Consider the following 22549-nt stretch of genomic DNA (forward strand, 5'->3'; position numbering starts at 1 on the left):
AAAAAACGAACTGAAATGACTAACATTTAACAAAGAGTTGCAGTTAGTTTCAGAGTGGGTGGCAAGGAATAAGTTAGCTCTAAACATTTCTAAAACTTAAAGCATTGTATTTGGGACAAATCATTCACTAAACCCTAAACCTCAACTAAAACTTGTAATAAATAATGTGGAAATTGAGCAAGTTGAGGTGACTAAACTGCTTGGAGTAACTCTGGATTGTAAACTGTCATGGTCAAAGCATATTGATACAACAGTAGCTAAGATGGGGAGAAGTATATCCACAATAAAGCACTGCTCTGTCTTCTTAACAACACTATCAACAAGGCAGGTCCTACAGACCCTAGTTTTGTTGCACCTTGACTACTGTTCAGTCTTGTGGTCAGGTGCCACAAAAAAGGACTTACAGCAGATTGGCAATTGGCTTAGAAGAGGGCAGCACGGCTGGTCCTTGGATGTACACAGAGAGCTAATATTAACGTCAGTCTCTCCTGGCTCATAGTGGAGAAGAGATTAACTTCATCACTACTTGTATTTATGTATAGACATGTTGAATGCACCGAGCTGTCTATTTGAACTACTGGCACACAGCTCAGACCCCCATGAATACCCCACAAGACATGCCACAAGAGGTCTCTTCACAGTCCCCAAGTCCAGAAGAGACTATGGGAGGCACACAGTACTACATAGAGCCGTGACTATATGGAACTTTTTTCCACATCAAGGAACTGATGCAAGCAGTAAAATTAGATTTAATAAACAGATTAAAAAACACCTTATGGAACAGCGGGGACTGTGAAGCAACACATATAGGCACAGACACATGCATACACACACACGCACGCACGCACACACACTCATGATAACATACATGCACATGAATTTTGTACTGTAGATATGTGGTAGTGGTGGAGTAGGGGCCTGAGGGCACACAGTGTGTTGTGAAATCTGTGAATGTGTTATAATGTTTTTCAAATTGTATAAATTGGCTTAATTTTGCTGGACCCCAGGAAGAGCTGCTCTTAAGGCAGCAGCTAATGGGTATATAATGGGTATCCATAATATATACAAATACATTGTCCCAAACTCACACCCACACTGTCACTCCCCCGCTAATATGTTGTTCGATTGGAGTATTACTAAAATACTTTATGTGAAAAACACAATGTAGCTGACCCAAAATCAATAGGCTACTTATCAGAAATCTGTATGTGGATGGCTTTTCAATAGCAGCTGCATATATATTGGAAAGTTTAAAGTGGCTTAAATTAATGACAAAAAAGCATTTGAAAATTGTCATAGTTGCCACAGGAGTAGCAAATGCTGAGTTCTATTAAACTATTATTGATTTGAGCTTTTATCAATTGATTTGAAGCTATTAAGCCATATTCAACTGTTCAAAAATGTACTTGAAACATGCACTTTTTATTGATCTTCGGTAGTTAGGCCACATATATTCTGCTGCACCAGATTCTGGGCTCAATTGAACCCACATAGTTGTATTTACCCACTAGCTATTTTTTCTCATGGCATTTGTTATTGAGACTAATGTTCAGTGCTGCATGACAACACAATAATAGCATTTATTTTATCTAGGTCAGGTGATCTGGGTTTGCTCTTGTCAGCTTTCTGCAGGAACCACTAAATAGGTCACGGTACAGACGAGGGGTTTTTGACAACCTGCTATTGTTTCATAACTTCACCACAAACACTCTCATACAGGGGAGGCTGCCTCATAATAATGGCTGGGACAGAACGGCATCAAACCGGAAACCATGTGTTTGATACCATTCCATCTACTCCGCTCCAGCCATCACCACAAGCCTGTTCTCTCCAATGTTTTTATTTTATTTAACCTTTATTTAACAGGGCAAGTCAGTTAAGAACAAATTCTGATTTACAACGATGGCCTACTGGGGAACAGTGGGTTATTAACTGCCTGGTTCAGAACAACAGATGTTTGACCTTGTCACCTCAGGGATTTGATTCAGCAACCTTTTGGTTACTGGCCCAACACTCCAACCACTAGGCTACCTGCCACACTAAGGTGTCACCAACCTCCTGTGCCCTCATAATATTATTGCTGACAATTCTGAGCTTGTAAAAGGTGCTTGACTCATGAATATTAGAGTTTGAATATCAGACATGACAGCCAAACACCTTTTTTTATGCCAATGTGGGGTGATGTTGCTCTGTTTGGGAAAAGTCGAGGGGAGCCTGAGTTGGCCTTGAGCCTGCAGAAGTCCCTAGATTTGTACGGTCACTACTGTATGCATATCAGTCAAAAAACACACCATTCAAGCACCATTAGGTGTGGACCTATGATATGACCTTAACCAGGTTACACGACTGAGAACAAATTAGCATTCAGTGACAACCAGTGCAACAACTGATATAGGCTCGAACTAAACGGGTCATGGGAACAGGCAATGTTCGCATCTCTGTCAGCCATCATGCAGAGATGGGCTTCCTGTCCTCAATTTAGAAACCACAGGTTAGGAGTGAAGGACATGATTGACATGTATCAGAATCGTCAACAAACACACACTCACATGCACACACCTGTTTGTAGGGGTATATAGGATCAGTCCGTAGGCGTGTTTGGTGTATCTTCTCTAGTCTACTATCACCATGGCTCCCACATACCTGGAGACAATCCTGCTTCTCTGCTGTGTTGGGACCATGTTCAGTTCAACCTCAGCTGCATGTAAGTTTACCTGGTAACCAATTTACCCATTTAAGAGTTTTGCCCATGTAAATGTACCACTTATTTGTTTTACCAATGTCTGTTAAGGTCTAGCTGTGAGACCTGCCAACTCTGTTTCGGGGGTCATGTTGGTTAGGTTAGATCAGATTAGAAGACTAGCTTTGTAGTTCACAGAATAGATTACAGTGTGTGTGGCATGTGGCTGACTGATGTTTGTGCATGTGTTCAGACGGTCCTAGGAGACTTTACTGTTGTGTGGAGTACCAGGAGAAGCCTATACCCGACCAGCAGATAAAAGGCTACAAACTACAGCGCTCCGAGGAGGTGTGCAACATCGACGCTATCATGTAAGCCCTGAACAAAGTATACACACACACACACACACACACACACACACACACACACACACACACACACACACACACACACACACACACACACACACACACACACACACATCTTAGAATGTATGCTCATATTTTGTCATCTCTATGAGGTCAAGGGTATAAGCTACAGTCCTTAATTTAAACAATAACAAAGCGGGAACCCGCCTCTGTTTTGGTAAAAAGCTGAGGGAGGGGCCTGGAGAAATATAACCACTCTCAAATTCATAGACAGAGCTATGGACGCAAGGACTGACCATCCACGACATATATATTATATATATAAAAAAGGTGGTTTTAACCATGTTGAGGCTATACCGTTTTCGTTTGACATTGTTTACAAACGTTGGCGTCAGACACGCTTATGTATGGTGTGTTTTCTGTCGTAGCTTCTACACCTCGAAGAACAAAAAGGTGTGCGCCACAGTTAAGGACGAATGGGTGAGGAAGGCTCTGGCTCGTCTCAGGTACGCAAACACACTTCTCTTAATAAGACCACACATGCTGCCTTTCAACTGGAACACCAGTGTTACACTAGTGTGTACTCCTTGATGTTACACTAGTGTGTACTCCTTGATGTTACACTAGTGTGTACTCCTTGATGTTACACTAGTGTGTACTCCTTGATGTTACACCAGTGTGTACTCCTTGATGTTACACTAAGGATATTGTGTTTCCATAGCTAGTGTTGACAGTGAGGACTTGTGAAGAACAGAATCAACAACCTCTGCACAATCACAACAGTTGCTTTGTGAAGTGTTAAAGTTCACAGTTAGCCCGTGGTATGTAAATGTCAGCTGAAAAGTACCAGTGTCCTGGCTTTGGCCCCTGAGTGAGAGCAGGACAGCCGGAGCCATGGCCCAGTGAGACAAATGGTGCCGGCCCTCGTAGATGGAAACAGAAAAGTCTGAGCCTTTTGGGTAAAACACCGTGGTTTCAGAACTACAAAATACACCAAAACCACAAGACTGGATGTCAATCGAACTTGCCGTACAGGTTTTACCCAGTGTCTTCATGTACAAGCGACTGCCTTCTAAAGAAAGAAATTCATGCGAGTCTGCTTCAAAATGTCCTGAGTTTCATATTGTGTGTCATATGCAGCTCCGAACTGAAGAAGATGTCTAGCAGCAAGACTGTGACGGGAACCCCCCCCCCACCACCCCGATCTGAAAGAAACATCCAGCCACATCACCAGTAATCCCAACATTCAGAAATGTGGTGAAATGATGCAACTATTATTTGAGATATAATGCATTAGCTCTGATGTTTGCTGTTGTTGATGACTGTAGTACGCTATTCATGCTTAAGCTTACAGGGGTCCTCTGAATCCACAATATAAGCTAGTAAAGTCAACGGCTTCAATTAATCATATTTTTTTCTACATTTAAATGTTGAACGTTTGTTTCTTTTAAGGTCGGCAGAAATAAAAATTATTTGAGATAATACCAGCCTTGATTATTTATTTGAGTCACATTACTGTAGAACTAGAGCTGACAACGGCATGGGCATTAGTTGTGAATGTGACCTAGTTCAACAGTACAGTGCAAAACCAGAACCCATCACGACTTCAAATGATCACCTGAGACAAACCAAGAGGTTGGGGAAAAATAACTGTATATTTAATCATTTTGAATTATATAAAGCCAATTCATACAATGTCATTTCCTCAATCCCAGTTAAGGCACAACAAATCCATCATGTCATGAGGAGTGTGTATTTGTGTTTAGAAGACCCCGTAGCACATCTGCTGGAAGGTGTCCATGCGGGCCACTTCACAGATGATGTCACCGGTGGCCGTGTCCTTGTCGTCCTCGCTCTCGAGGGGCTTGGGGACCGGCGTGCCCTGCTTGAGGTCATACATCAGCTGGAGGGGACACAACACAGTTACAACGCAGACCGGTATAATCACAATGTAGGCCGAGACACAAAAGAAAACGGGGACACACTCATCCTCTGTTGTGCAAGACGAGCCAACAAGGTCCGAGTTGAAAGTAGATGCAGAGACTTCCCATCAGCGCCATTACATGTGCTCTACCTGGAGGTACTCCTCGAAGTTGATGGACTTGTAGTTGTCCTTGTCCGCTCTACTAAACATTTCTTTCCTGGCCTCCATAGTTGATGCATCGTTAACCATGTTCAGAGAAGCGCAACTGTCAGGGGGTAGAGGGAGGTAAGTCTGTGCTCGCAGTAGCCCCTTTATTCAAGTGTGATGGTTTAAAACCATGACTCACAATAAGACTACTAGTAGACCTACCTCGTTATTGTAGATGGCATTTGTGTGCGTGTGCTGCCACCTACAGCCCCCTAGGCTTGAGCTAAATACCACCGAGTAGCCACATGACATCAAAAGTCACATCGGCGTGTACTACGTTCACTCACAACTCGCCGAAGTCCAGCAGGCGGTCTTTGTTGGTGTCAAAAATCTCAAACTGCCGTCTCAGGTTGAGCAGGTCATCAGCTGTCCAGTGGGGGAACTCGTCCTTCAGATCCAACACACTGGTGTTCCAGTCGTAGCTGTACTCTACACGCAGGCAGACACACACAATTTACATTTATAAAAAACACAGCAGGCCAAATAACCCCCACAAGTAGTAAATACTTTCTGAACACACTGTACAGATCCTTTTTGACTTCAGATTGGTGATGTTAGTAGAAAAGTTTATAGGCAACATGATGACACATTATCAATTGCTTAAAACCGATCAATATCTGGTCTTGTACTGCTGATTTTGTCAGGGGGGGGGGGGGTCGCAGGACTTAGAACGCAGCTATTATTTGATTTCTCCAATGCCACGGATAATTCGGGGACGGTCTCTCTATAAAAGTCGCTGGCCACACACCAATACACGGATATGACATTCAAACTCTCTCTTCAACAGCAACCAACCATTGTCACTGTTGATATCCTATGGCGGGTTGTGATTCGTTGAAGTTAACTATCAGAGAAGGTGATTTGTTCCCTCTTACGTGATTGCAGCCTCCCGAAATCAACATCCGCCCATTCCAAAATATAGATAGAAGCCTTCTACAAATTCTCGTCAAACCAACCACGTATAGGTCATTCCAAGTTTCCGTACGGCCTTGATATAACGTACGTTTAAACCAGCACATACTACACAAACGCTTGGTCCGTTCTATTGATTTCAATGTGTAGTGATGAGTGATTAACAATGTCACATTTCACTTGCCACGTTGGTGACTCACGTCGGTGACTCACGTCAATCAAAAAGCAAAACAGTTCAAAATGTAGCTCGTCTTCCACGTGTTGTCCTCTACCAGGGAAATACAAATGATTCTTGAGTTGTGCTAGTGAACAGAATGTGCAACCTATCCCCTCTCGCTCTATTGAAATCAACTTGATATCGATAGGAGTAATTGACAAAACAGTGGTGTTTCTCTTCGTTTTGGCAACCCCCTTATCAAACATTCAACACTGAAATGTAGCTGTCCATCTTCTGCAGGTAGTCCTCTAATCCATGATGTAAAAAAAGATATCCAGTTTCCGTGTTTTTTGTTGTTGTTGTGTTAGTTTCAACAGCACGTACAACCTGATTTCCCCCCTGATCAACATGAGTAATATATTGTCACTTGTCAAAACAAACAGGGTTTTTGGTGCGTGTGTAGTTTACAAGGTGCTTGTTAAAAAGACATGATCTAAAGTAATATGATTACTATTGTTGCACATGTATGTGTAGATAATACATTTGAATGTTTAGGTTTTCAATATATCAAACTGCATATATCAAACTGCATTTCTGCATTGTGGTTATTGAATTGGAACTTCAAAACTGTTGTGACATTGGGCTATTTATTAAATCGTCTTGTCAACAAGATCAGCAACAGCATAATTTTCAACTAAGGTTTTAGGAATATAAATGGAATTTAAAAAATGTATTAAATCCAAAAACATGCTGTGATTGACTTATTTGATGATATACCAGAATTCACCAACATGGGTTTGCCCTGCCTATGTTAAGATGGAGCATTTGGCTGTTAAGGCTATATTTCTTCATTCTTTTATAGTTCTTAAAATTTCTCTCATCAAATTATATATTTTTTTCATGATTATTGTATTTATTATATTTGTATTTAACATTTTCTGTGCGTCCCTGATATCACTTTCCACCCTGTTACTTTGTAGTAATTTGCCCCTTCCCACAATGACATCAAGTCCAGGAAGTGCCATTATTTTTTGGGTGGGACATTGCTGTGGGGACTTGCTTCCATTCAGCCACATGAGCATTAGTGAGGTCGGGCATTGATGTTGGGCGATTAGGCCTGGCTCACAGTCGGCATTCCAATTCATTCCAAAGGTGTTTGATAGGGTTGAGGTCAGGGCTCTGTGCAGGCCAGTCAAGTTCTTCCACACCAATCTCTCGACAAACCATTTTGTATGGACCTCGCTTTGTGTGCGGGGGAATTGTCATGCTGAAACCGCAAAGGGCCTTCCCCAAAATGTTGCCATGAAGTTGGTGATGGTGAAGTGTGATTCATCACTCCAGAGGCCAATGGCGACGAGCTTTTACAACACTCCAGCCGATGCTTGGCGTTGCGCATGGTAATCTTAGGCTTGTGTGCGGCTGCTCGGCCAAGGAAACCCATTTCATGAAGCTCCAGACGAACAGTTTTTGTGCTGACATTACTTACAGAGGCAGTTTGGAACTCGGTAGTGAGTGTTTTTTACATGCTTCAGCATTCAGTGGTCCCGTTCTGTGAGCTTGTGTGGCCTTACCACTTCGTGGCTGAGCTGTTGTTGCTCCTAGATGTTTCCACTTCACAATAACAGCACTTACAGGTGACCGGGGCAGCTCTAGCAAGGCAGAAATTCGACAAACTGACTTGTTGGAAAGGTGTCATCCTATGACAGTGCCACGTTTAAAGTCACTAAGCTCTTCAGTAAGGCCATTCTACTGCCAATGTTTGTCAATGGAGATCGCATGGCTGTGTGCTTGATTTTATACACCTGTCAGCAACGGGTGCTGAAATAGCCAAATCCACTCATTTGAAGGGGTGTCCACATACTTTTGTATATATAGTGTATATACACTCAGTTTGATCTATTTTCCCATGTTTGATGATGGTCTGTTTGTCTAATCCATACAGTTCCACCCTGTTGTTAGGCTAAATTATAGAGAAAAGTAATCCATATTTAACCGGTTAGCATTATGCAATGACTGTATGGGGTTCATTTTATGCACCTAACAGGGATTTAAGATTATTCAATGACTGTATGGGATTAGTTTTATGCAGCGAACAGGAATTTGTGCCTGAGTTTGACCAATATGTTTTTCCTGAAAAGTCAAACATTCTTTTTTTTTTGTATTTAACTAGGCAAGTAAGTTAAGGACAAATTCTTTTTTGCAATAACCGCCTACCCCGGCCTCCCAACCGATTGAGCGCTGCCCTATGGGACTCCCAATCACAGCCAGATGTGATACAGCCCAGGATCGAACCAGGGTCTGCAGTAACACCTCTAGCACGGAGATGCAGTGCCAAAGAGATGCAGTGCCACTTGGGAGCCCGAGTATTTCTGATAGGATATATACAACAAATATTACGAGGTCCAAACTCACTGTCAAATTTGGCGGACTCCTTGATAGAGCGGATCCTCTGTTGGATCATGTCGTATGTGTAGCTCAGGTTAATCTCATGCATTTCCATAGCGAAATTCATCTCGTCGGAGTCTGGTGAGGCATTGGGAAACAAGAATGGTACACCAGCCATGCACAGGTTATTCATTCAGCATTTGAGCTACTAACGTTTGTTGACGCCATTACCTTCGTTTAGATCAGGATCCACATAACTTTCTGGCTCTTTCACCAGTGGATATGACAACGACATCCCCATCTTGCACACTATGTTACCGTGGCTAGTTTGCACCTGTCAAGAATACAAAAGTACAGTACATTTAGGATAGCAGTTGATTAGCCGCTGGCCAACAGTTCGGCGAGTAACGTTAGCTAGCTATAGGTAACGTTACGTTAGGGTTCCAACTCGTGATTATTTTGCATAATCCTTCGAGTAATTTCGCTCGACTTGTTTACCGAATGACACGAACATCTAACGTAGCTAACTAACGCCATACAATGCCTCATCAAACCTCCGTGTCACCTCATTTGATAGACAGGCTCCAGGTGAAACGTTAATAATGCCGTTAGCTGGGAAGCAAATGACTAGAAAAGGTCCGTTTGGAGCTTCGGATTTTTTTTGAAAGGAAACGTCCGAATGTCGCGTGTCAAGGAGCCAGTGGAGTGCGAGATCGTGCATACATCTAGGAACTTTCTATCCCCCCTTCCATCTACACCGGTGCAGCAGGTCACAACATGCTGGTTTTCATTTCAGTTTAGGCGTCCAACGTAATTGCATCAACTGTAACGCAAACCCTAAGAGCTGATGGAGCTTCGAAGTCAAGTGTGAAATGAAAGAGATGAAATAAGGAAAGGTCCATCATACATGTTGAAAGTATGTAGCTGCAATGCTACATTGAATCCGCCCGGTGGCGGCAAGAATCTATAAGTAGAGGCGATTCAGCCCAAATCTGGTTCAGAATGAAGAAATGAATGGTAGTGTGAAGCCACTTAACCCATGCAAATGGAGAATGTACAATACGCAGGACTCATGTTTCTAACGAAATGACTAAGGGGATTGATTATAAGATGGGATAGCAAAGGATTCAGTTGTTTTATTTGGTATAAATACTTGACATAAATTCTTACATCCACAGTTTATTTCAACTTGAAAATAGGCTGTTGACCTTTGACTTTAAGATGCACATCATATGAATTAACTAAATGTTAATAGCATATAGCAAACTGCAATTCATACAAAGCCATTCAATCTACATATAAAACACCCAATAAATACTTCAACTGGCAATAAATAATAAATACACCAGTTTCTCTCATTATCTCGATGGCTTTACATGTACCTTCTTTAGCATAAATAATGTAATAGTTTATCCTTTCAATTACAGGTTTAAACAACGCTATCCCTCAAGTTCAGCGAGTGACGATGATGATGATGATGGTGAAGAGCGTCCTCTATGGGGATGTGGTGGGGGAGTTGGCGGTGGGGACCTGTGTGTCCAGTGCCTTTCTGGCCATCCTAGAAGAAACAGCAGCAAAAGTAAGCATTTCAACTTTCCATCAACCATTTATTTCTTTTACATCCAATCTTTTCTCCTATGGCGCTTGTACAGGTCTTTATGCAAGTCACCTACTCTAGCCAGCCATGAAAGTATGTAATCGGTGAATATTACAGGATTAGCCTACAGGGAGTATTACACTATGTATATGAATGAATAGGACTGACTATTGATCACTCATTGGTTATATTGTTGAGGACTTACTCCAGTTGGAAGAATGCTTTTCGAACCCAGGACTCTTTCCAATGGCTGCAGATGGTCTCTCCGTTGTCAGTCTCGAAGCTGTGCAGAACACAAGATGACAACATTGAGACAGCTGTCCTACTCTTTTGTCCTAACTCATTCGTCTGTCTGGAGGTTGTAAAAGTGGGCCTTAATACATTATGATTTGTGAAGTTCGGTGTTCTGTTGGGATGGAGAGGTTCTTACATGACAGCGTTGACGCAGGGGAGGGCCTTTTTCTGCAGTCTGGCGCCGATGATGGGAACGGTGATCTTCTGCTTGGAGACCTTTGTGCAACAGTTGTGAACCTTGTTGGCGTCTGAAGAGTTCAAGAAGCATATGTGGTTTAGTACAACATGTTTTAACCCATCACCACCACCACCCGCTCTAATTTCCTCTAGTACAGCAAATTTGTAATAACTGATTTTATTCCAGAAAATATTGTATTTACAGAGTTTATAAAACACAAAAATAGGGCTAAACCAATAACTTTGCCAAGGGTTTACAGATCTCTTGGCATAATCTTAGTTGTTGGATGAACATATGCAAAGTTGTTGGTTCAAGTCCTGCAAGGGCTATACCCCCCAAATTCACTACAGTAGCAGACTGTACTTACCAGTGTCAGTGGCTGTTAACGAGAGAATGACAGCGAAGAGAGCGAGGCACGCCATTGGTCCGTAGCACAGCTGCATGGTTGCTATGGTGGTGTTCACAACTGTGTTCTTGTCTGATTCAGAAGGCTAGAACCGGCTGGAGGAGAGGAGATGACTGATCTTTCTTGACCAGGTCCTCAGCTTTTAAACCCTAAAATGAGGAACCTGATTCAGTCCGTCCGGATCTGTTTTTTATTTTTTCAGAGCGAGGATGGGGTTGGCAGGGTCACGGGGGACAGGGGGACACTCATGGGTGCTTCTGCTTAGTCAGACAATTTCCTGCAAAGATTGTGTAATTAGGACCATGGTGTGCTTATTGAATGAAACTCTGAAAAAATGATGGTCAGGCCACTGACTAGATGGATTCAGGCCTATGGATTTCTCTAGTGTTGGAAAATGTAGAATTTATGTTGGATTTAGGTTAGGGGATGGTTCTTTCATGAGCCTTATAGGGACATGAATTTGCACGGGCCTAGTCCATTGAAATGAAACAAACCCAGGGCTAGGGGTGACCAGATTGTGATTTCCACTGTGCTGTGGTAGGTACTTGGGGTGTGTGTGTGTGTGTGTGTGGGTGTGTATGCACTACTCAAAATGTGTAGAATAGCAGGGAATTAGCAACTTAACAACTGCACATTTTTCTATACTGCCATACGACACTGTATGTATTTGTATGTGAATGTGTGGCATGGTGGGGTGGGGTGGGGTGGGGTGACGGGGGCCACAAGTGAGGATGTCAACAGATATGTTTGGGCATGCTGTGAGGTCATGAGATCATGTGCTTGTGACTGCACACATTTCACAGCCCTCCTTCCTCCTCTCCCGCCCTCCCTCCACCCATCCTTCCTCCCTCCATCCAGATCGGTCCTTTGCGGTCAGAGCAGGAAACTGAAAAGAGGAAGAAAGAGGGAGAGTTTTCCGTTCCCTGAAACCAAGTGCACCAGCCCCAGTCCACACCAATTCGTTGGCCTAGGGCAGGGAAGGGCAACTTTGATAGGGGTAGGGGACACAAAAAATCAGGGCCAGTCGCTCGCGGGTCTGTGTACCCCCCCCCCCCCCCCCCCCCACTATGAGCAAAACATTTCAGTGTCCCTCCTCTTGACAGCTGGGATAAAATACATATATATATACAGTGGGGCAAAAAAGTATTTAGTCAGCCACCAATTGTGCAAGTTCTCCCACTTAAAAAGATGAGAGAGGCCTGTAATTTTCATCATAGGTACACTTCAACTATGACAGACAAAATGAGAAAAAAAATCCAGAAAATCATATTGTAGGATTTTTAATGAATTCATTTGTAAATTATGGTGGAAAATAAGTATTTGGTCACCTACAAACAAGCAAGATTTCTGGCTCTCACGGACCTGTAACTTCTTTAAGAGGCTCCTCTGTCCTCCACTCGTTACCTGTATTAATGGCACCTGTTTGAACTTGTTATCAGTATAAAAGACACCTGCCCACAACCTCAAACAGTCACAATCCAAACTCCACTATGGTCAAGACCAAAGAGCTGTCAAAGGACACCAGAAACAAAATTGTAGACCTGCACCAGGCTGGGAAGACTGAATCTGCAATAGGTAAGCAGCTTGGTTTGAAGAAATCAACTGTGGGAGCAATTATTAGGAAATGGAAGACATACAAGACCACTGATAATTTCCCTCGATCTGGGGCTCCACGCAAGATCTCACCCTGTGGGGTCAAAATGATCACAAGAACGGTGAGCAAAAATCCCAGAACCACACGGGGGGACCTAGTGAATGACCTGCAGAGAGCTGGGACCAAAGTAACAAAGCCTACCATCAGCAAGGGCATTGAAGATGAAACGTGGCTGGGTCTTTCAGCATAACAATGATCCCAAACACACCGCCTGGGCAACGAAGGAGTGGCTTCGTAAGAAGCATTTCAAGGTCCTGGAGTGGCCTAGCCAGTCTCCAGATCTCAACCCCATAGAAAATCTTTGGAGGGAGTTGAAAGTCCGTGTTGCCCAGCAACGGCCCCAAAACATCACTGCTCTAGAGGAGATCTGCATAGAGGACTGGGCCAAAATACCAGCAACAGTGTGTGAAAACCTTGTGAAGACTTACAGAAAACGTTTGGCCTCTGTCATTGCCAACAAAGGGTATATAACAAAGTATTGAGATAAACTTTTGTTATTGACCAAATACTTATTTTCCACCATCATTTGCAAATAAATTCATAAAAAATCCTACAATGTGATTTTCTGTATTTTTTTTCCTCATTTTGTCTGTCATAGTTGAAGTGTATCTATGATGAAAATTACAGGCCTCTCTCATCTTTTTAAGTGGGAGAACTTGCACAATTGGTGGCTGATTAAATACTTTTTGCCCCACTGTATATATCATTTTGCGTTCATTTGCAGTTTTAAAACAAGTTTGCTGCAATTCTACACGGGGCAGAGAGGAAAATGAGCCGGAGAGAAATGTTTGCAGTTTTTAATTTGATATCTAAGTGAGACTGACTAACAAAATATTTGTTTTCTTAGCCAGGTCAGTAATTCGACCATAATAACACGTTTAGATAGACTGTCAGTGACTGACATAACAAGAGAAAAACAGCTGATACACAACCATATTACGAACTTGCACCTTGTGTATTCTACTATTCTAACTCTCAACAGTAAGTTGACTGTGTAAAAAATAAATAATTCCAATGATCCGAGGGCTTTCAGATGGTCGGCGGGCGGCTAGTTGCTCATCCCTGGACTAGGGGAAGCTTCTTACCCTCACCAGCATCTTATCAGGCAGAAAGGTTAACCACAACAGGGAATATCGATGATGACTTTTTGCAGTGTGCAGACTGCACTCTCGTGTACTTCAGATTGCACTTTTGGCAAAGATAGGAATTGAGCGAAAATATGCCTTTTTGGATAAAAAGGCAACTCATAGTATATGCAGAAACGTATTGCCTAAAGCTATTGAGATGCATCCGTCCCATTGATTTCCTTAGAGACAGCTCTGTGTCTGTGTTACATATGAGTTTGGTGTGACAGGAAACAGGTAGATGGTGTGGGTATTGAGTCATGTTTGGACCCATGGGTTGGGTAGTCATGCCTTTCAAGGCACGGCCTGTCTTCAGACTGCATTGGGCAAGGTGTTTTTTTGGTGTTGTTGTGGTCGTTGAATAATAGAAACGTTCAGATAAAGTGCACCCTGAAATGGTGAAAGACAAATGACCAAATGTCTTGAATTCATGTTTGAAAACGCCATTATTCTCTAGTTCTGCATTGTGATTCCCCCTTCATGAAAAGCAGAAGTAGGCCTAGACTTTACCAGCAGTTTGGTCATTCAGATCCGTTTATCTGAATGAAGATGTAATTTAAGCTATTGCGAACGTCTTACATTTATGAATTAGAAAGGAAAGAGAGACTGTGACAACAGAAGTTCTGCTTTTTCCCCATTCATAATCCAGAGTTTGGTCATTGCCAAGTTGTAAGAGCTTGACCGATCCCTTACCTGGGAATGTCATGCTGGGTTTAGTTTACATCTAGGTTTACTTGAACATCTTTGTCAATTCACCGTACGCTAAAAAAGACATACTGTAATATGTGATGTCGGATGCTGTCTCGCAAAGCCTGTGTCAATGACTGATCTTGTCTAATGTTCCTTTGGCTGTGTGAACCTCTCACCTACTTCAGTTTAGGTAACTCTCTATTAATATATAAACTCAGCAAAAAAAGAAACGTCCTCTCACTGTCAAATGCGTTTATTTTCAGCAAACTTAACATGTGTAAATATTTATATGAACATAACAAGATTCAACAACTGAGACATAAACTGAACAATTTCCACAGACATGTGACTAACAGAAATTTAATAATGTGTCCCTGAACAAAGGGGGGGTCAAAATCAAAAGTAACAGTCAGTATCTGGTGTGGCCACCAGCTGCATTAAGTCCTGCAGTGCATCTCCTCCTCATGGACTGCACCAGATATGCCAGTTCTTGCTGTGAGATGTCACCCCACTCTTCCACCAAGGCACCTGCAAGTTCCCAGACATTTCTGGGGGGAATGGCCCTAGCCCTCACCCTCCGATCCAACAGGTCCCAGATGTGCTCAATGGGATTGAGATCCGGGCTCTTTGCTGGCCATGGCAGAACACTGACATTCTTGTCTTGCAGGAAATCACACACAGAACGAGTAGTATGGCTGGTGGCATTGTCATGCTGGAGGGTCGTGTCAGGATGAGCCTGCAGGAAGGGTACCACATGAGGGAGGAGGATGTCATCCCTGTAACACACAGCATTGAGATTGCCTGCAATGACAACAAGCTCAGTCCGATGATGTTGTGACACACCACCCCAGACCATGACGAACCCTCCACCTCCAAATCGATCCCGCTCCAGAGTACAGGCCTCTGTGTAACGCTCATTTCTTTGACGATAAACGTGAATCCAGCCACTTATATTTTAACTGTCTACATTGTATTATTATTACTTATAATTATTTTTATTATTGATGGTGTCTGCCTTATTTGCATGAACCGTACGAATAGGACACACAATCAATCTCTGTCCGCAGCTACTTTAAATGCTTCTTACTGTACAGTGGTTGTGTTGCGACTTATCTCATGCAAACACTGATGGAATGACTGAGTAGACCACCAACACTACCTCTACTTCCTTTCTTGTAAGCCCCTGTCTTTTGTTCACCTCTCTCACTCTCTTCCTGTCCCTCCCTCAGCCCCCATCACCTTTCTGTTCTTACCATGTCACACCTAGGCCCTGTGTTAAGAACACTTCATAACACATCATAAACCAGTGGAAAGAGCGCGTGTATGTGTGTAAATTATCAGAGAATAGTAGCTCCACTCATCAGATAAAACCCTGACTCAGAACCCACAGCAACAGAAAAGGCATCTCTAAAAATAACCAATGATTCATCTGGGCAGTGATAACAATTACTTTCAGATATGACCCCTGCAAACAATAATGAGTTCGTTAGGACGACCCCGTCCAGAGTACAGGCCTCGGTGTAACGCTCATTTCTTTGACAATAAACGTGAATCCAACCATCACCCCTTGTGAGACAAAACCGCGACTCGTCAGTGAAGATAACTTTTTGCCAGTCCTGTCTGGTCCAGCGACGGTGGGTTTGTGTCCATAGGCGATGTCTGGTGAGGACCTGCCTTACAATAGGCTTACAAGCCCTTAGGCCAGTCTCTCTCAGCCTATTGCGGACAGTCTGAACACTGGTTGAGGGATTGTGCGTTCCTGTTGTAACTCAGTCAGTTGTTGTTGCCATCCTGTACCTGTCCTGCAGGTGTGATGTTCGGATGTACCAATCCTGTGTAGGTGTTGTTACACTGGGTCTGCCACTGCGAGGACAATCAGCTGTCCGTCCTGTCTCCCTGTTGCGCTGTCTTAGGCGTTTCACAGTACGGACATTGCAATTTATTGCCCTGGCCACATCTGAAGTCCGCATGCCTTCTTGCAGCATGCCTAAGGCACATTCACACAGATTAGCATCTGGGCATCTTTCTTCTGGTGTTTTTCAGAGTCAGCAGAAAGGCCTCTTTAGTGTCCTAAGTTTTCATATCCGTGACCTTAATTGCCTACTGTCTGTAAGCCGTTAGTGTCTTAACGACCGTTCCACATGTGCATGTTCATTAATTGTTTATGGTTCATTGAACGAGCATGGGAAACGGTGTTTAAACCCTTTACAATGACAATCTGTGAAGTTATTTGGATTTTTACAAATTGTCTTTGATAGACAGAGTTTATGAACCTGAGCTACCCTTACGAGTTTATGAACCATACGAGTTTATGAACATCTGCTAAATTGCATATATTATAATATTATGATGATGATGATTATATTATTATTTAATTGATGTCTGTCTAGTTGGGTCCAGTGTCTGTCCAGTTGGGGTCAATTCTAATTCCATTTAAAATTCCACCTAGTATAAAACAAATATAAGTCATGTTTACATGGATTTATATATTGCCAGTATAGCTAACAGTGACATGATCAGCCTGAATGGCTGAAGGAATTGGAATTTGTGTAATTGTTTGGGAATTGAATTGGGAATTGAATTCTTGGAATGCACCTAACATTGTAATTGTGGAGGAATTTAATCATCACTGAATTCAGAGACTGACCAGGAATTTGAATTGAATGAAATGGAATTTACAATGAGGGGGAATTGAACTAGAATTGCATTTGTGGAATTAACCCCAAACCTGGTTGTGTTATTTACTTCTCTGCCCTTTTCTGACTATCATGTGCAACCTGTCATCAAACCTTCATTACATTCAGGTTGGCTAGGAGTTTAAGTTATCTGTAGATAGGCCTCTCTCAGCCCAGAACATGGCTTAAAGAGAACTAGTTTGGAAATGACTATCTCCATGCTTACCCATTCATTTGCACACAAAAATGTGATGGAGGGAAGGACAACAGAGAGAGAGGGGAAGTGATGGTCAGAGTGTCCCAATGCCTCTCCCACCATAGGAATCCCTATACAGACGGAACAGTATATTAAATATGACTTAGCTAATATATCCTGGAGGCACATTAACATAGACTAGCCCTGAGGCTATACTCTCTTTGTCTCTCAACCGGAGAGCAACCCTCGGGCTTGGAACAGAAGTCTGTGTGTGTGTGTGTGTGTGTGGGCAACGTGCAGTGTGTACTTTTGAACACATGGGCTGTGATAACGGACTACAGTGTTCCAGTCTCTCCTACACACTTATCTCACCTACAGTACATGTTTGTGGTTAGATGACACCTCTGCTCTTTCTCTTTCTCTCTCACTCTCTGTCTTACTTTCTTTCTCTCTTTCTCTCTCTCAATTCAATTCAATTCAAGGGCTTTATTGGCATGGGAAACATGTGGTAGCATTGCCAAAGCAAGTGAGGTAGATAATATAGCAAGTGAGGTAGCAAGTGAGGTAGATAATATATAAAGTGAAATAAACAATAAAAATTAACAGTAAACATTACACATACAGAAGTTTCAAAACAATAAAGACATTACAAATGCCATATTATATATATATATACAGTGTTTTAACAATGTACAAATGGTTAAAGGACACAAGATAAAATAAATAAGCATAAATATGGGTTGTATTTACAATGGTGTTTGTTCTTCACTGGTTGCCCTTTTCTCGTGGCAACAGGTCACAAATATTGCTGCTGTGATGGCACACTGTGGAATTTCACCCGGTAGATATGGGAGTTTATCAAAATTGGATTTGTTTTCAAATTCTTTGTGGATCTGTGTAATCTGAGGGAAATATGTCTCTCTAATATGGTCATACAATGGGCAGGAGGTTAGGAAGTGCAGCTCAGTTTCCACCTCATTTTGTGGGCAGTGAGCACATAGCCTGTCTTCTCTTGAGAGCCATGTCTGCCTACGGCGGCCTTTCTCAATAGCAAGGCTATGCTCACTGAGTCTGTACATAGTCAAAGCTTTCCTTCATTTTAATTTTGGGTCAGTCACAGATCTGTCTCTCTCTTTCTCTCTTTCTCTCTCTCTCTTTCTCTCTTCCTCTTTGTCTTTTGCACAGATCTATGCATACATGCTCGGCCACTTATATTTTAACTGTCTACATTGTATTATTATTACTTATAATTATTTTTATTATTGATGGTGTCTGCCTTATTTGCATGAACCGTACGAATAGGACACACAATCAATCTCTGTCCGCAGCTACTTTAAATGCTTCTTACTGTACAGTGGTTGTGTTGCGACTTATCTCATGCAAACACTGATGGAATGACTGAGTAGACCACCAACACTACCTCTACTTCCTTTCTTGTAAGCCCCTGTCTTTTGTTCACCTCTCTCACTCTCTTCCTGTCCCTCCCTCAGCCCCCATCACCTTTCTGTTCTTACCATGTCACACCTAGGCCCTGTGTTAAGAACACTTCATAACACATCATAAACCAGTGGAAAAAGCGCGTGTGTGTGTGTAAATTATCAGAGAATAGTAGCTCCACTCATCAGATAAAACCCTGACTCAGAACCCACAGCAACAGAAAAGGCATCTCTAAAAATAACCAATGATTCATCTGGGCAGTGATAACAATTACTTTCAGATATGACCCCTGCAAACAATAATGAGTTCGTTAGGACGACCCCGTGATGTCACGTAATAGTCGGCCTAAAGTCGTCAGGACGTCGTGTCCTTGTCCCTTGGTGGTTTTGTCTAGTTCTCGGTTGGTCCCGGGAATGTCCCCGAGGACGTTTTTAGGACGTTCTTGGGACGTTGTGTCATTGTCCCCTGGAGGGCGCCTGAACGTTCTTGGGATGTTGTGTCATGGTTCCCTGGAGGTTTTTGTCTAGTCCCCGGTTCGTCCCGGGGACGTCACCTGATGGTCGCAAAGAGACGTTCTACCAACAAACAAACAAACATTTTACCCAGGGCACACGCACCCTAGTTTCATGACACATCGTCCTTGTTTACTGTTGCCAAGCCCATTAAAGGCCCTGATTGGTGAACCACTGATGAATGTGTAGGGAAACTTCTGACATTTGACAGATTTTGGTGGCCCAGCAGGAAGTCCACCCCAAGTCCAGAGGTTGTAAATTCAAACCCATGTGGGGTCATATTGAAAAGTCAGTGTGAAGTGATCATGCCAAATGCAATCATATACTGATTGAAGATTTTACACTATTTTAGCTGAACATTATAACAGTTACCATATAACCCCCATACCATTTAATGACTTTACTTATAATAGTTTGGGGCACCTGGGACCATCACGTGTCAAACACCTCCAGGGGGCCATGACACAATGTCCCAAGAACGTTAAGGGGACTTTCAGGAGTCTAAAGAACACGCGGCCACAGAAATACCATAACCAGTGGAACGGTGTGTGTGCATGCGTGTGTGTGTGTGTGTTATTTAGAGAGGTCTAAACAATCTGTGGTCAGAGAGATGAGTAGCTCCACTCATCAGGTTTAACTTTACCTCAGAACCCGCAGCAACAGAAAACACATCTCGACTACGCAGGATTCATCTGGTCGGTGATGAGCATTACTCTCAGATAATATGATTAGGGCTTTTCCTGGTCAGTTTACCTTCAAAGTGATGGTCACCATGGTGCATAACATCATTATAGGAGTTGGACAATCACCACAGTATTTGTATGGCCTAGCAGAATATTTTGAGGAAATATCCTTGCCATCTGACAGATCAGTCTTGGATTGTTCAAACTGGACCTAAACAGTATTTACATGACAAACACTAACATGCTTATTTACTTTTTTGTATTTTTTTGTAATGCATTTATTACCTAGTAAACTGTTTCTAAATCAGTTTAAGATAAATACATTATAACAGTAATGTGTTCGGCTTGATATTAGTTGATTTTACAGGTGTTTTTACTGCTGCAAAGCTTTGATATAAAAATAAAAGATCATTGGCAACTTCTCATTTTACCCCTGTGGTAACTAACTCACTCTCACACAGTGACAGGTTGAAGTCTCCACACTTCTGCCACTACTGTGTGAATAGTACAGTACTGCACAGTACTGCACAGTCAGTCAGGGTTAGCGTAGGAATTGTTTGGCGTCCCACTCAAGCCACATCTTCCATGTGGATGTGACGCCTCTGAAAATGTCCTCCCTTGCATTCTCAACCTATCTTGTGGTTAGCTTCAAATGCTACATGGGCCTCTTATTAAACTGTCTCACTAACACTAATACTGAGAGACCAGTCGGGCATGTTATCATGCCATTTCTTAACCAAAACACAGCGCTTCCCTCTGTGTCCACATAGACATGCATTAAACCAGCCTCTCAGTACTAGAACTAGAAATCTATGGCTAGAGTAGTGTCACTCACCACCGCTATGGAAACCCGCTAAGTCACCAGTGATGAGAAAGTGATAGCGGGGGAGACAGTCCTCATGGTTAGGGGGTTCTGTGGGAGGAAACCCGTCTGTGATGCTCTCTGAGTGTAGGAAAAGTATTTGCATACGGGTATGTTGTGTCTCTGCGTATGAGGTTGGTGGGCTTAAAAAGAGCTACAGTTCTGGTGAGCGTGACACATCTGACTGCAGACTCCGAGTCAGTGATACAGGCAGAATGAAGGCCCTCCTCGCTCTCCCGCTTCTCTTCACCACCGCTCTACTGATGTCCACCACTTCGGCTCAAGGTGTGTGTGTGTGTTCTGTGATCATGCATTTGGTTAGATAGTGTTAGATTCCACTCAAGATGTTTGTTCTTAGCATAGGAAGCAAATTGATGACGATGGAAATTCAAGAGGAAGAAAATGATGTCATGCTTTATAAGTACAGTGGACATGGATGATGGTGATGATGAACATGATAATACAACTCTTCTCTCTCTTGTAGCCGGTGGATCAGTAATCTCCTGCTGTTTGGAGATTAAAGGCACTATAGTGCGCCGCAACCTGATCGATTCCTACTACCTACAGGACACAGCCATGTGTAACATAAAGGCAGTGACGTAAGTGCTCATAACATCATTGGCATTGTTGAATTCGATATTAAGAATAGCAAGCTAGGACTGATGGTGTGGTTAGCTAAACTAGCAAGTCTGTTTGTTTGACTACCAAGGCAACTACAGTAGCTGTCGAGTAAACTTGCTAGCTACGTCAGTGGATGTTGAACACATTTTTACCTGCAAATGAACACATCTCGAGCGGCAAATGTGTTAAATTATAGCCATGGTATAAAAGGCATAATCAACTCGGGGCTCTATGCGTTCTCTGGAAAATAATGCAACTGTGGAAGGTTAGTTTCACTCCGCTAGCGGGTCGTGGAACACACTTTTCACATTGTTCATTTTCCATTGATTATCCCTTACTTATTTCAGCCTTTGTGAATGCAGTATATGTATGCATTCATAATGCATTATACCCAGATAGACAGTTGGTTCATAGAAAGCATGACTGTTTTGAGCGCGTATTGTGACTGGTCTAATAGTTTTTTTTAAACCTGTTCTTTCCCCAGGTTTGTCACAGTGAAAGGCCTACGAATCTGCTCTGACACTTCCAACCCCTGGGCACAGAAAACCATGCAGTACCTGAACGAGAAGAACAAGTCTCACACACTGCAAAAACATCACATCACCTCAACTACTACTTCTACTACAACCACCACTATCGCACAACCAGCCAACAACAACCCTCACAAAACAACATTTTCAGCTCGCCACCCCAAAATTGCTTCTCAATGGTCAACAACTCACCACAAGACGTAGAGGGACAGAGAATTTTCCAGTTCCTAGTACAGCCGACTATTGACTTTGAATGTTTGAATATTTTCAATATGCAGCTATTATAACGTTTATGTCACTTTAATGAATATCTTTATATATTTATGAATGATTCAATCGAATTTACTTCCACAGTGAATTTGATGATTGTGATTGTGTGTTAACTTTCTGGCTATTTGCCAGTATGCCTAAACAATGTATAATGTTTCTTAATAAAATAATAGTTTTAAATGGCCGA

The 22549-nt window shown here is 42.5% G+C and overlaps 3 protein-coding genes across 5 annotated transcripts; 1 reads left to right on the plus strand and 2 right to left on the minus strand.

The window, feature by feature from the left end:
- The first annotated feature begins 2568 nt into the window (after positions 1–2568).
- LOC139377398 (C-C motif chemokine 20-like) lies at positions 2569–4530 on the plus strand. The gene is made up of 4 exons (XM_071120426.1): positions 2569–2704; positions 2934–3051; positions 3477–3554; positions 4189–4530. The coding sequence occupies exons 1-4, from the start codon at positions 2629–2631 to the stop codon at positions 4283–4285; spliced, it is 369 nt and encodes a 122-aa protein (XP_070976527.1). The 5' UTR covers positions 2569–2628; the 3' UTR covers positions 4286–4530.
- A 208-nt stretch (positions 4531–4738) lies between these two features.
- Positions 4739–9401, minus strand: LOC139377399 (calcium-binding protein J). Of its 3 annotated transcripts, XM_071120427.1 has the most exons (6): positions 9199–9401; positions 8865–8967; positions 8661–8771; positions 5467–5608; positions 5123–5237; positions 4739–4951 (listed from the first exon to the last, which is right to left on the minus strand). In XM_071120427.1, exons 1-6 carry the CDS (start codon positions 9352–9354, stop codon positions 4811–4813), a joined length of 768 nt encoding a protein of 255 aa, XP_070976528.1. In that variant the 5' UTR covers positions 9355–9401; the 3' UTR covers positions 4739–4810. The 3 variants fall into 3 exon arrangements, 2 of the variants coding, with proteins under 2 accessions (XP_070976528.1, XP_070976529.1); XM_071120428.1 differs by having other exon boundaries at positions 8865–9401; XR_011628002.1 differs by lacking the exon at positions 4739–4951 and having other exon boundaries at positions 5155–5237; positions 5342–5608.
- Positions 9402–9755: 354 nt separating this feature from the next.
- LOC139377400 (C-C motif chemokine 4-like) lies at positions 9756–11229 on the minus strand. Its single transcript, XM_071120429.1, has 4 exons — positions 11070–11229; positions 10661–10772; positions 10436–10513; positions 9756–10191 (listed from the first exon to the last, which is right to left on the minus strand). The coding sequence occupies exons 1-4, from the start codon at positions 11143–11145 to the stop codon at positions 10128–10130; spliced, it is 330 nt and encodes a 109-aa protein (XP_070976530.1). The 5' UTR covers positions 11146–11229; the 3' UTR covers positions 9756–10127.
- Positions 11230–22549: the final 11320 nt, after the last annotated feature.

This window comes from Oncorhynchus clarkii, chromosome 20 (assembly GCF_045791955.1).
Source record: "Oncorhynchus clarkii lewisi isolate Uvic-CL-2024 chromosome 20, UVic_Ocla_1.0, whole genome shotgun sequence".
Classification (NCBI taxonomy): domain Eukaryota; kingdom Metazoa; phylum Chordata; class Actinopteri; order Salmoniformes; family Salmonidae; genus Oncorhynchus; species Oncorhynchus clarkii.

What these genes read in the sequence shown, in the direction of transcription:
- LOC139377398 (XM_071120426.1), top strand. Translation starts at nt 2,629, where the DNA reads ATGGCTCCCACATACCTGGAGACAATCCTGCTTCTCTGCTGTGTTGGG. An exon ending in CAGTTCAACCTCAGCTGCAT is followed by an intron (nt 2,705 to 2,933) that starts GTAAGTTTACCT and finishes GCATGTGTTCAG; the next exon opens with ACGGTCCTAGGAGACTTTAC. An exon ending in TGCAACATCGACGCTATCAT is followed by an intron (nt 3,052 to 3,476) that starts GTAAGCCCTGAA and finishes TTTCTGTCGTAG; the next exon opens with CTTCTACACCTCGAAGAACA.
- LOC139377399 (XM_071120427.1), bottom strand. Translation starts at nt 9,354, where the DNA reads ATGCACGATCTCGCACTCCACTGGCTCCTTGACACGCGACATTCGGAC. An exon ending in GGATCCTGATCTAAACGAAG is followed by an intron (nt 8,772 to 8,864) that starts GTAATGGCGTCA and finishes ATGCCTCACCAG; the next exon opens with ACTCCGACGAGATGAATTTC. An exon ending in GGAGTCCGCCAAATTTGACA is followed by an intron (nt 5,609 to 8,660) that starts GTGAGTTTGGAC and finishes GCCTGCGTGTAG; the next exon opens with AGTACAGCTACGACTGGAAC.
- LOC139377400 (XM_071120429.1), bottom strand. Translation starts at nt 11,145, where the DNA reads ATGCAGCTGTGCTACGGACCAATGGCGTGCCTCGCTCTCTTCGCTGTC. An exon ending in GTTAACAGCCACTGACACTG is followed by an intron (nt 10,773 to 11,069) that starts GTAAGTACAGTC and finishes TGAACTCTTCAG; the next exon opens with ACGCCAACAAGGTTCACAAC. An exon ending in AAAGCATTCTTCCAACTGGA is followed by an intron (nt 10,192 to 10,435) that starts GTAAGTCCTCAA and finishes TGTTTCTTCTAG; the next exon opens with GATGGCCAGAAAGGCACTGG.